The 12009-nt window shown below is 41.5% G+C and overlaps 1 protein-coding gene across 1 annotated transcript in view; it reads right to left on the bottom strand.

Moving 5' to 3' along the window:
* The window catches only part of LOC134648755 (cilia- and flagella-associated protein 65-like), a 29227-nt gene that overhangs the window by 16597 nt on the left and 621 nt on the right, over positions 1–12009 (bottom strand). Inside the window, exons 2-9 of the mRNA XM_063503279.1 lie at positions 11729–11948; positions 11397–11551; positions 6066–6185; positions 5458–5740; positions 5021–5102; positions 4583–4760; positions 4130–4236; positions 3678–3810 (exon numbers count right to left, since the gene is read on the bottom strand). Of these exons, the coding sequence (XP_063359349.1) occupies positions 3678–3810; positions 4130–4236; positions 4583–4760; positions 5021–5102; positions 5458–5740; positions 6066–6185; positions 11397–11551; positions 11729–11948 (1278 nt within the window). The remainder of the gene's footprint in view (positions 1–3677; positions 3811–4129; positions 4237–4582; positions 4761–5020; positions 5103–5457; positions 5741–6065; positions 6186–11396; positions 11552–11728; positions 11949–12009) is intronic.

The raw sequence follows: 12009 nt of genomic DNA, 5'->3' as shown, positions 1-12009 counted from the left end.
GTTTCTCGTCTCGAAACCGCCGGCACTGTGAATTGAATTTATATTTCTTACCATTTTGATGGCCGAGGCTTCGTCTGCAAAACTGTCTATGTAGTCATCTACCTAATGCGAATTACATATCGCATCGACAGCTTCCGGCATAGTTGACTCGAACCGTCGCGCGTTCAAGTTTTTGATAAACTGACTAACAAACGGACTGCAATTAGCCCCAAACGGCAGTGATGTCATTACATACGTTTTTAGTTGGTCAGTAGGCTTGTCCCTCCATAGGAACCTTAAAGCGTGTTGATCTTCGGCTCGAATCTTGATCCTTAAAAACATATCTTTGATGTCACCGGTTACTCCAATCTTGTTTTCCCTAAAGCGTAACATAATACCAAATAGTGACGACAGCAAATCGGGACCTGTTAATAAGAAATCGTTTAAACATAAGCCATTTACCTTATTTGCCGAGTCGAAGACCAAACGCAGACGTTTTTTGTTAACGTTATCTACTCCAAAATGAGCGAGATACCATGTTTTGGGTCTCACCTGAATATCCGACAGCTCAGATGCGTAATCATTTTGAAGTAAATGAGTCACGCGCTCCCGATACCTATCAGCAAAACCAGAGTCCTTGATCATTTTATTTTCGATACCTTTCATCCTTTTAAGAGCGCTAGGATACGAGTCAGGCATGGGTGGGTGGTCCTCCTTCCACGGCAGACCGACGTGCCAGCGGCCGGCGCGCAGCTCCGTGGACTGCTGCAGCTGCGCCACCGCGCGCGCGTCCTGCGCGTTCTGCCGCGGCGCGCACGTCACGCCCATCGTGTCCACCTTGAATGACAGCCGGACCTCCTCGTGGATCTGCCTTAACAGATCAATACCCTCTGAGGTATCCGTCGTGTGCTCCGACTCTGAAATAAAAAGGTTAGACTCGACCTGCGTGGGCGGGCGGACGCCCTGCGGCACGCACACCTTCCCATGAGCGCACCAACCCAAGGGAGTGAGGCTGGCATAACCCTCGTTATTTTTACCTTCTCTAATTTGTAAAGGCATCATTAAATGATAGTTATCTTGACCTATTAAAATCTCAGGTTTTGAATCAGAAGTACATAATTTACCTTTAATATCTTTTAAGTGAGCAAAGTTAGCACATTTTAAAAGTGATAGACTTTGTAACGGTACACTCAAATCGTCTACACTACGCGCCCTTACATTATGCACCTTATTGTCTATACCCGTAATGTTCACATTCACAATGGTAGATTCGCGTACTAATTCGCTGCCGACAAATGCACCTTGTGTGCAAAACGTGCTAGTACGTCCAGTTAATCCCGCGCGCCGCGCTAATTTCGAACTTATTAAACTAACCGAAGAACCACCGTCCAATAAAGCCGTAGTCGAAAATACACCGTTAGGTCCATTAACGCTGATACGTACTACTTTCAGCAACACCCTTTTATCACTTGCGTTAATATGCGTCAAAGTCTCAGGTACCGATTTGGACTCGAGGTCTTGCTGCGCTGACGCACTCGTAGTAGGACATGTTGTAGAACTCGAAGGGCCCGATGATGATGATGACGCAAGCGGTGCCTCGATCTTGTTTACCGTGTAGTGCAGAAGTCGATGATGTGCTTCGCCACAATCGTCCTTATCGCAAGCAGGCGCAAGGCACGATTCTCGTTCGTGTTTGGATAATAGGCATTTATAACAGCCCGTTTTTTCTAACGAATTGCCACCTTACTTTGCGCAGCGCTCGTTTGAATTGTTTACAATCAGTTATCTTGTGAACAGATGTTCGGCAAAAAAGGCATTTCTTATCACTTCCTTCGCCGTGCACTAATATTGTGTGGTTACGTGTGTTGTTACTGTCTTGAGTTTTATGTTTGTAACTCTCACTTTTTGTGGCAATATAGGTACTTGCAGTGGTTGAAATCTTGACTGCCTCGTCGTTAAGAAAGTCAGACATGATGACCAATCTAGGTTTTTTACCATCTTTGATTAAATTTAAGCTGTAATCTGACCACTTCGATATTAGTACTATCGGCAGCTTAGATAAAATAATGGAAACTATGTTTACCCCCTGTAGGTGCTCCTCTTGACCGACTGCTCGTACTGCTTCCACGTAGTTTTGAACTTTTAACGCGAACGTAATAATGTCTTTGTGGTAATCTTGGTGTAATGGTTGAAGCTTTTTAATGTCGTACAATATGCGGGAAATGATGCACTCGGAGTTACCATATCGTAGTTCCAACGCCGAGATGACTTTCTCAGGTGACGTGGCACTTATAAACAAAGCGTTGACTGCATCCTTAGCGGCTCCGCGCAAACATTTTCTAAGCCTCCAAAGGTTCTCCTTATCGGTGAATTTACATAGCTCAGTGGACTCGTAATATGCTTGTTTAAACTGCAACCATTCTAAATAATCGCCAGAGAACTCGGGGAGATCTTTTGGCGTGCTGAGTCGACTGAGTAAGCTGGTATTCGGTGCACTGGCAGTGGAGATGTTCTTCACAGCATCGGCCATAACTTGTATCGCATTGTTGAGTGCCATGACGGTGCCGTCGGGCGGCGGCAGCGGAGCGGGCGGCACGGGCGCCGGGGCTGGCGCGGGCGTGGCGGCGCGTGGCGCTGGGCCGGGTACGGGCAGCATATGTGGCATTTGCTGATGCAACTCACCCATGTTAATTATTCCATTATCGGGGGCTGGCTGCAGATCGTCTTGCGGTTCCAAGTTGCTCTGATTATCCACCCAATTTGCGACGTGACTTCGAGAATAGCTCCTTCGACTTACTTGTGAACCGTACTCTTGTTCCTCGTCGTCCAGCTCTGCTAATTGAGCATCCAGAGTCTTATCGATGATCTCCATCTGTATGGCAGCTTTTTGTTTTGCGGCTTCTAATAAAAGTTGCTTCTTCTTTGCTGTTCTAGAAGCCGATGAAGTTCTTGAGCCCTTGCTGCTAGAAGCTTTGCTGGCATACGAAGCAGAAGTATGAAGCATTTTCTTGCGCAATTCTGCCGCGGTTGGTTCAGACTTCACGCTACCCTCCGTTGTTTTTATGATAACTAAATCTTTCGGAACACTTGAAGCTGGCTTAATATCTTCCAACCTGGCTGTAGAACTATGACCATAAGGTGCTTCACTCGGCTGGCCCGTTTGAGACATCCTTTGTTCTTCTTCTAGAAGCCTCCTTAATTGTTCTGCACGGCGCGCTTTCGACCTACGCGTTTCGATCGTGGTCGGAGTGCGGTGCATGGATCCGGTTTGAAGACCACTTTGTTGACTGTATGGGGTTCGTATGAAGGAAAGGCCGAGGTTCTAACACGAAGATGTATTTCGGAAAAACACAATTACAAAAAAATGTCGCGAGAGCGTATGTGCGTAGGCTCGCGGCCAGCAGCGGACTGCCCCGCGGTGCATAGTAACAAGTTGCATTAGATATGCTACAAACAAATATAAACCTTAATACTAAGGAGTTAAAAGCTAATTTAACATGACTATGATTTTTCATAAGTAAAACATAACTAGGTACAGATATAACGAGCGCATCGCCAACACAATGCTATTGATTGATTCCTCTCATCTCCGCTCATGTACGTCTCAGTGGAAAGCAGCTTTAGGGCTGCTCCTGCCGAGTGTAAACAGCGGCCAAGGATCAGTCAGCTAGTACCTGGGTATTTATTTACCTACCTACCTTATGAACCCTGTTGATCTTCAAGTTCCATGTTTCGTAGAAGTTTCCTAAGGTCTTAGGTTCCATTGCTACTGATATTATCTGCCATCCTCGTCCTTGTACTACGCCGCACATTGGCATGACCACAAAGTTCCTGATTTCAGTCAATAATTTCATTAGATCATTAATGGAATAATTGTATTCAATTGGATTCCAGAGCGATTCAAAGAATTAAGTATGATTTGATGTTATGTTAGTATAATCTTGATAGGGTAACGTATTTAAGGTAGGTAGGTAAGTACATACCTACCTATTTTAGATAACTACTTTTCTTAAACATATCTATTTTGTCAAAAAGAGATACGTATAGTGAATCGCATCAAAATCCGGACTTGATACATACTATTGATTGACTAATCTCTAGGTATCTACTAAAAGGACGGAAAATATCAAAAAGTCACATCAAAACTTACGTTCCTTCCGGAGCTTCGAATTTAAAATACATGGCAGTTTCTAGTCTATTTGACAACATAAAGTTGCCATAAGTGGTTCTGTGGGGGACAGTGGGTGGTAGAATCAGCTAAAATTAATTACATTTATTAAGATAATAGGTATGATTTTTTGGGTAAATTTTTACTCTTCCGACACTCTAAAGAAGAGACAGGAGAAAAAGATAAAAATATGGGTTACAATCCTTATAGAAGACTCTTATCAATCCAGTTTTTTTATCTAAATATTTAAAAGAAACCTTTATCAATGAGACATGTCGGCTCCGTTGGGCCTGTCGGAGTTTCAATAAGTGTTACTAGATATTAAAAAAAAACTGTACACGAATTTCGTCCCAAGTTTTAGACAGGAGCTCCGCCAATATCGAGTGAAAAAAAGAAGATATAGCTTGGGTTGGATAAAGAGGAAAGAAAACGTACTTCAGCAGGACAATCCCATTCTGTGGCCCATTCGGTGCAGTGAGACCAGGTGTTGCCAATGCAGGATATTCTAAACCACGTGTGTTTGATTGCCACGTCTTCAATATACTTGTCATAGCTCTCGTATTGGAAATCGCCGCACATTAGATAGCCGTAAACCTCTGCTTCCATTTTAGGCCTACAATTAAGATTGATGAAATGATCAGAAACAACTCCCCCAATATTTCAAGCACCTAATGTTGATGGTCTTTTGCCAAGACTCACAATTTCATACCATATTGAGGTACCTACTTTCCGAATCCCTAACTGTGCAGACTTAATCCTATATCCTATATGTATACAATATAAGCCCGACATCAGATACTCCCTTATTAGGTTTCGGTTATTTCTGGCCCTTCTGCTTATTTCCCAGATAAAAAATTTGATTTGAATACATACCTGAACCGGACAGTAAACAATTTTGATTCTTTTGCAGGTATTATGGACTCAATCGGGTCTATTAGGAAGATATTATCAGGATCTGGAAGATGCATTTTCAAGTATATTTTTAATGTTCAGTTCATTGCAGTGGCCAATATTGCCAATTGCATTTTATGCCGGCCATACATGTTAGGCCAACCTTAGTCCCGATTACAGGACCTTTTGGATATTTGCATTTTGCGTCTCTCGTGGTTGTGGGTTAGGAGTGGTCATAAAATGGATATATCACCCTTTTTGAGGAGGGCAGGCTTTGGGTGTTAATATAACTTAAAGCTTCCGTTGAGTAGACCTTTGGCTCATTTGAGATGCAACCGTGGGCGCGATAATAAGACGAGGAACATCTGTGTGTACCTAGGATTACCGAGGATGGCCCAACATGTTCGCCGGCATTGAACCTGGAATCCATTGTATATAGCCCTCTTGCTCTTCGTGATTTGTGACGCACAGAGTCTGCGATATGTTCCTCGTGACATCAGACACACTTCCGACTCCAAAGTCCAGGTATTTATCGAACACTGACGCCGTAGGTATGTAACACAAGCGATTGAGACTGTTCTCCATCAGATGAGTGAAGCGGTTTTTGCGTTTGATATTCTTTTCAAAGACGTGGTTAGTCGTTGCGAACAACGGGTTGCCGTGTAAAAAGATAGTCGCTATCATGTTAAGAAATTGGGGAGCCTGAAAATAGTGGAGTATGAATTTGAATTTGTAGTCTAATACGCTTTTTCGTGGTTAGAAGAGATTAAATCAAAATTAAATTGTTCGCATGCTAGTTTCTACTGAACATCATTAAAATATAGTATTTCCAATTACTTGTCATGCAGAGATGATTGAATAATAAGGACTGCCTTAACGGCTGCGGCAATCAGCCAGTCAGCCAGTGTCAGCAACTATTACACAAAGGAGATTACGTACCGATATATCAGTCCCATCCCCATCCCATCCTATAAAACTTTTCTACTGAGGGCCTAGTCACTAACTAAAGCACATAAGTGCATTTTACCTGATGTAAGACCAGCAAGGCCAGCTCAGCTGTGTAAACTCCAAGAGCTGTGCCGCTAAACAGCACAGTAGTCTTTATAGTTTCGTATGCTCTTATCAATCCACAGTTACCTGTAGATATCTGAAACCATCATAAATCATAATCCAAATGTATTAAGCACGCAGGTACAGTCAGCTGCAGAGAAAACGTAGGTACCCCCCTACAAAGTTTGTATGCAAAGCTAACAGTATTGTTGACTGTACATTCAGTGGCAAAAACATGGAACTGAAGCTAAGCGACAAAGCAATTATCTGCGTCACATTTCGGCCATGAAATGACACGAAATAATGTAGGTAGGGCAAGGGTACAGATCAGTTCTGTTATTAAAAATCAGAATAAGTATTACGCCTCTGAGATATTGTTAAACAGACTCTGGCGCAGTGGTTGGCACGTGTTGAAGATCTTGTGATTAAATAAAACTGATGTCTTCTGAATATCACGTTGTTTTATTTTAATAATCGACAATGAAAAATTGATTTAAAAACTTGTATAAATAAAATTGTATAGGTAAAATAAAATAAAATAGGGACGACACAAATTGGGCAGCTAGTGGGCGGAAGCCATGTTTGAAAGAGACCGGATACAGATCAGTGACAGTAAATGTCATCTTTGACTTGTCGCTGGTGGAGAATAGACAACTAGAATATATTTTTAACACTCCTCCTTATTCTCTACCTTCGACAAGAGTACACATACATATTAATATCACAATTTAAACATTTCTATATTATGAATTCACCATGCATGTCTCCTATCATTTACATACAATAACAAAAAAATAAGATGGATAGATAGCCCTGTAAGATCACTTGTTATACATTTTTAATACTCAATTCAGATATACAACTTTTATGCTTTACAGTACTCAAGGGTTTTGTTAGCACATCTGCTACCATCTTCTCTGTTGGTAGGTATTTTACATTAATTAAACCTTGTTGAATTAGATCTTTTACGAAATGGTAGCGCAAGTCTATGTGTTTTGTTCTTTTGTGTGAATATTCCTTTACGAGTAACAATTTCTGTGCACTTTGGTTATCATTGTATACTGTTGCATCTATAGGTTTGTCAACAATTTCAGTCATGAAATTTCGAACAAAGCATATATCTTTGCATACATCACCAATTGCCAAGTATTCCGATTCCGTACTCGATAAAGCAATGCAACGCTGCTTCCTGGCTTCCCAATTAACAACGTTGCCACCAATTTTAACAACAAAACCAGTGTATGACTTGCGATCATACAAATCGTTGGCCCAGTCTGCATCTGTGTAGGCACATATATTTAAATTATCCCCTTTACAAAAATAAAGTCCATAATTTACTGTACCTGCAAGATATCTTAATATACGCTTAGCAGCACGCCAATGATCCATACCAAAGCAAGTGTTATATTGACCAAGCTGACTACAAGCATATGATATGTCAGGACGGGTACAAACTGATAAGTACATCAATGAACCTAGTAATTGCCTATACTTATATATATTTTCATCTAAACATTTGTCCGACTTATCAAGCTTAGAATTAATAGCCATGGGAGTAGATACCGGCTTACACTCTGTCATATTAAACTTAGTCAATAAACGTTTAATATAGTCTGATTGATCTAAAATTAAAGAACCCTTTCGTCTAGTAACATTTATGCCTAAACAGTTTTTAAGCTGACCTAAATGTCTAATTTCAAAATGTTTTTCCAAAAGCTCCAATACACTATTTATACAGTTATTATGGAAAACATAAAAATCATCAACATATAAAGCAAGTATTACATATTCACTTTGAGTTCTTTTTACATAAATACAGGGCTCACATTTGCTCTGTTTATATCCATTAGTACACAACACATTATGAATTTTAGCATTCCATACACGACTAGCTTGTTTCAGCCCATAAATGCTTTTCTTTAATTTACATATTTTATCATTATTATTTGTACAATTAAAGCCTTGCGGCTGTTCCATAAAAATAGTCTCCTCTAGTTCGCCATTTAAAAAAGCTGTTGTAACGTCAATATGATTACATTGCAAATCTAGTTCTGTAGCTAGAGAGAAAAGAATTCTTAATGTTGAGTGCCTAACTACAGGTGAAAAGGTATCTGTGTAATCTATTCCCTGCTTCTGTGTAAAACCACGGGCAACTAGTCTCGCTTTATATTTATTAAATTTACCCGCAGCATCATATTTTCGTTTGAAAACCCATTTGCATTTTATGACGTTTGCTTTCTTAGGCCGATCAACTAATTCCCACACACCATTTTTGAGAAGAGCTTCATACTCACAGTTTATTGCTTTGCTCCATTCTTCTTTGTCAGGTGAGGACATAGCCTCTTCGTAGGAAACAGGATCGTCCGGCGAATTAGCCTCTGCTAGCATACCTGATAAGTCGTAGTCATCCATTTTCTGTGGTAATTTGCCTCTGGTACTACGTACAGGGCGTTGAGGGCATGACGCGTCATCATCTGATGATGCAGTCGACCCTCCTCCTTGACACCCAACTTCCGGCTCAGGCAGAGAAGTGTGTCCCTCACCATTGTCGGAAGCACTGTCTTCGCCAGTACAGTACTGATCAGTCAGTGGTGACCACGCTGGTGGTGTTATCTCCTGATCTGAAACATCAGAAGAGCTAGCATTAGAAACATTTTCAGAGACATTATCAGACTTATCGCTAATATCACAGTTGATCAATTTATTTGAAATTTCATCATTATGAATATTATGATCATTTGAATTTAAAATTGTATTATCATAAAAAATAAAATGCTCTTTATTGGCTTGCCCTAACTCACTATTTTGTTTGTTCTTTCCATAGAACTCATTTTCAATAAAGGAAACATTCCTTGAATAAATGACTACTCTAGGATCAGATGGATCACTTAGTCTATACCCCTTACAAGTTTCTCCATAGCCTACAAAAACGTAGGGCTTGGCCTTAGCATCAAGCTTACGCCGTTTCTGTTTAGGAACAAGAGAATATGCAACGCAGCCAAATACGCGAAGATGACTAAGATCTATAGGAGATCCAGTCCATTCACATTCAGGAACCTTGTTCGCCAATGCACTGGTAGGGCTTCTGTTTTTCAGGTATATTGCCGTCATTACACTTTCTCCCCAGTAGCGATTGGATAGACCGGATTCCTGCAACATAGCTCGTGCTTTTTCAAAAAGAGTCCTATTTACGCGTTCAGATACACCATTTTGGCTTGGGCTATAAGGCACAGAAGTTTGGTGTACTATACCTTCCTTCTTTAGGAAACTTGTAAGTTCATTGTTGCAATATTCAGTTCCATTATCAGTGCGAAGAACTTTTATTTGCAACCCTGTTTGCTTCTCAACCATATTCTTAAAGTTAATAAAGTGTGAACTCACCTCATTTTTCGACTTCATGAGGTAGCCAAAAGTCTTCCTCGTACAGTCGTCGGTGAATGTTAACAAGAAGCGGGCTCCGCCCCATGTGCTGACTTGCATTGGCCCAGCAACATCGGAATGGATCAATTCTAGTGGAGTAGCAGCGCGTCTTGAGCTTGCCACGGGATAAGATGCCTCATGCATCTTGCCCGCCAGGCAAGAGACGCAACTGCGCAGGCAATTGTCTTTTTCCTGTAAAACAACACCAGAACACTGATCCCCATCACCTAGCATGCGTATACTTGCTGTATTGAGATGTCCGAGCCTAAAATGCCACAAGCTCAATGGCAAAGAATCAGCCTTGAAGGCACTCACTGTCTCCTGCCTAGGATGCAGGAGCTTGGAGTTTGCCTGGGGTAAGGACCTGCCTTGTTCGATTTGATATTTATAAAGCCCATTAACTTTTGTAGCAGAGAAAACTGGGTTGCCTGTAGTTTTACAGTTTCTATAAATATTGCATACATCTTTGGAAAAAACAACCACATAACCTTTTTGAGTCATTTGACTCACAGACATTAAATTGTTAGAGAGACTGGGAATGATTAAAACATTTTGCAAGGTAACTGATTCAGAGAGAGGAACCTTACCGATAGACTCACTGCGGATGTGTTGGCCGTTGGCTATGGAGATATTGCAGACGTTTTCTTTAATATCCATAGCAAGGCTTCCATCATTCACCATGTGCTGAGAGGCTCCGCTGTCAATTATGAAGTCTGATGCTGTAGTTGTGACGGCGGAGAATGCAGCGGCAAACATTGTATGTCCATCTGTCTCGCTGCTATTCTGTTCCCTTTTCTTTTTGAAGCAGCGTTTCACCACGTGCCCCTGCCTTTTACAGTAGGTGCAGGTCACATTTTTCTTCTTCTTGCTTGTCGCGGTGTAAGCGCGGTGCTCCTCTTGTAAAAGTCTCATGCGGACCACATCCGAACTTAAGGTACTAGTCAGACACGCAGTCTCGAGGCTGGATACCAATACGTCATATTCTTGAGGCAGACCAGACAACAGGATCTCGGCGACCTCTTCATCATCCACCTTTTTGTCTATGTCTTCTAATTGTTGTACTAAGACCATGACGTTGTTGATGTAGTCCGACATTGATGCGAATTGGCCGTACTCGACCCGATGCAGCTTACGCAGTAGGAGAACCCTTCGGTATAATCCTTTATTTTCGTAGCACTCCGCAAGTTTGTCCCATGTAGCCTTCGATGTGGTGCAGTTACGCACGTGTTGGTATAGGGCCGGTTGGAGCGACAAACTTATGCGCGCCAGCGCCTTCGCGTCGCGATCCGCATCGGTGTCCGTGCCTTCTACGCACTTCCACAGACCTTCCAATGTTAAAACCATTTTCACCGCAAACTTCCACGGAATGTAGGTATCGATGCCAGTCAATCTCTCTATTGAGGTTATGTGTCCGCCCAAATTTGATGCCAATCTCGACATGTTTTCTGAAGACATCGTTGAAATGTTTATGTAAGATTTTCAGTCTTGATCTCACTTCACAAAGAATCTTCAATAATCTGGGCCCATAACCTGTTAAACAGACTCTGGCGCAGTGGTTGGCACGTGTTGAAGATCTTGTGATTAAATAAAACTGATGTCTTCTGAATATCACGTTGTTTTATTTTAATAATCGACAATGAAAAATTGATTTAAAAACTTGTATAAATAAAATTGTATAGGTAAAATAAAATAAAATAGGGACGACACAAATTGGGCAGCTAGTGGGCGGAAGCCATGTTTGAAAGAGACCGGATACAGATCAGTGACAGTAAATGTCATCTTTGACTTGTCGCTGGTGGAGAATAGACAACTAGAATATATTTTTAACAGATATGTTATACGTAGGAATCACGAGTCCTTCAGGAGTGAATGGTAGATAGGTACTTACCTGGAAATATCCTTGCCCAGCTAAGGGCAAAAGCCATTGGTAAGTAGTTTCCACAGCGGATCTGTTGATGATATTCACCACTGCCTTCCTTTGCTCCAGAATATTTTTACAGATTTTTAAAGTAAGCTTCTTTTCACTTAGTGTTACATCTGGACCTAAAACGGTTTTATTGCCATCATAAGAGTAGGTACATTATTTAGAAATTTTCAAGTTGTGCAAATATAGATGTGCTCTTTTAGTCAAGCGATTCTATACCTATAGCAAAGCGAAGCGAGTCTTCTAAACAGGCGTAAGGACTGCGACCTTTTATAAAAAAATAATTATAAACTTACCAATGGACTTCCCAAAGATGGTGAACCTGTAAGTGTTGCCAGCCGTATCATCGACCATGTAATAGTCCGTGTAGGACTGTCCCGGGACTTTGGGTCGGAAGCGGGCCAGAACCTCGACGCTTTCCCGAGGCTTGACCGGGGCAGACGTCACCGACAGGTTGAATACTTGGTCAACGGTATTTATGACGTAGATTAGTGCAACGCGGTAGGTCAAAGGTTCCTAAAAAATCACAATTATAAGCAAGAAGAGAGCAAACAACCGACACGCAGTTACTAACCGC

This window comes from Cydia amplana, chromosome 6 (assembly GCF_948474715.1).
Source record: "Cydia amplana chromosome 6, ilCydAmpl1.1, whole genome shotgun sequence".
Taxonomy (NCBI): Eukaryota; Metazoa; Arthropoda; class Insecta; order Lepidoptera; family Tortricidae; genus Cydia; species Cydia amplana.
The sequence above is the reverse complement of the archived record's forward strand: the minus strand, read 5'-3'. Positions and strand labels throughout refer to the sequence as shown.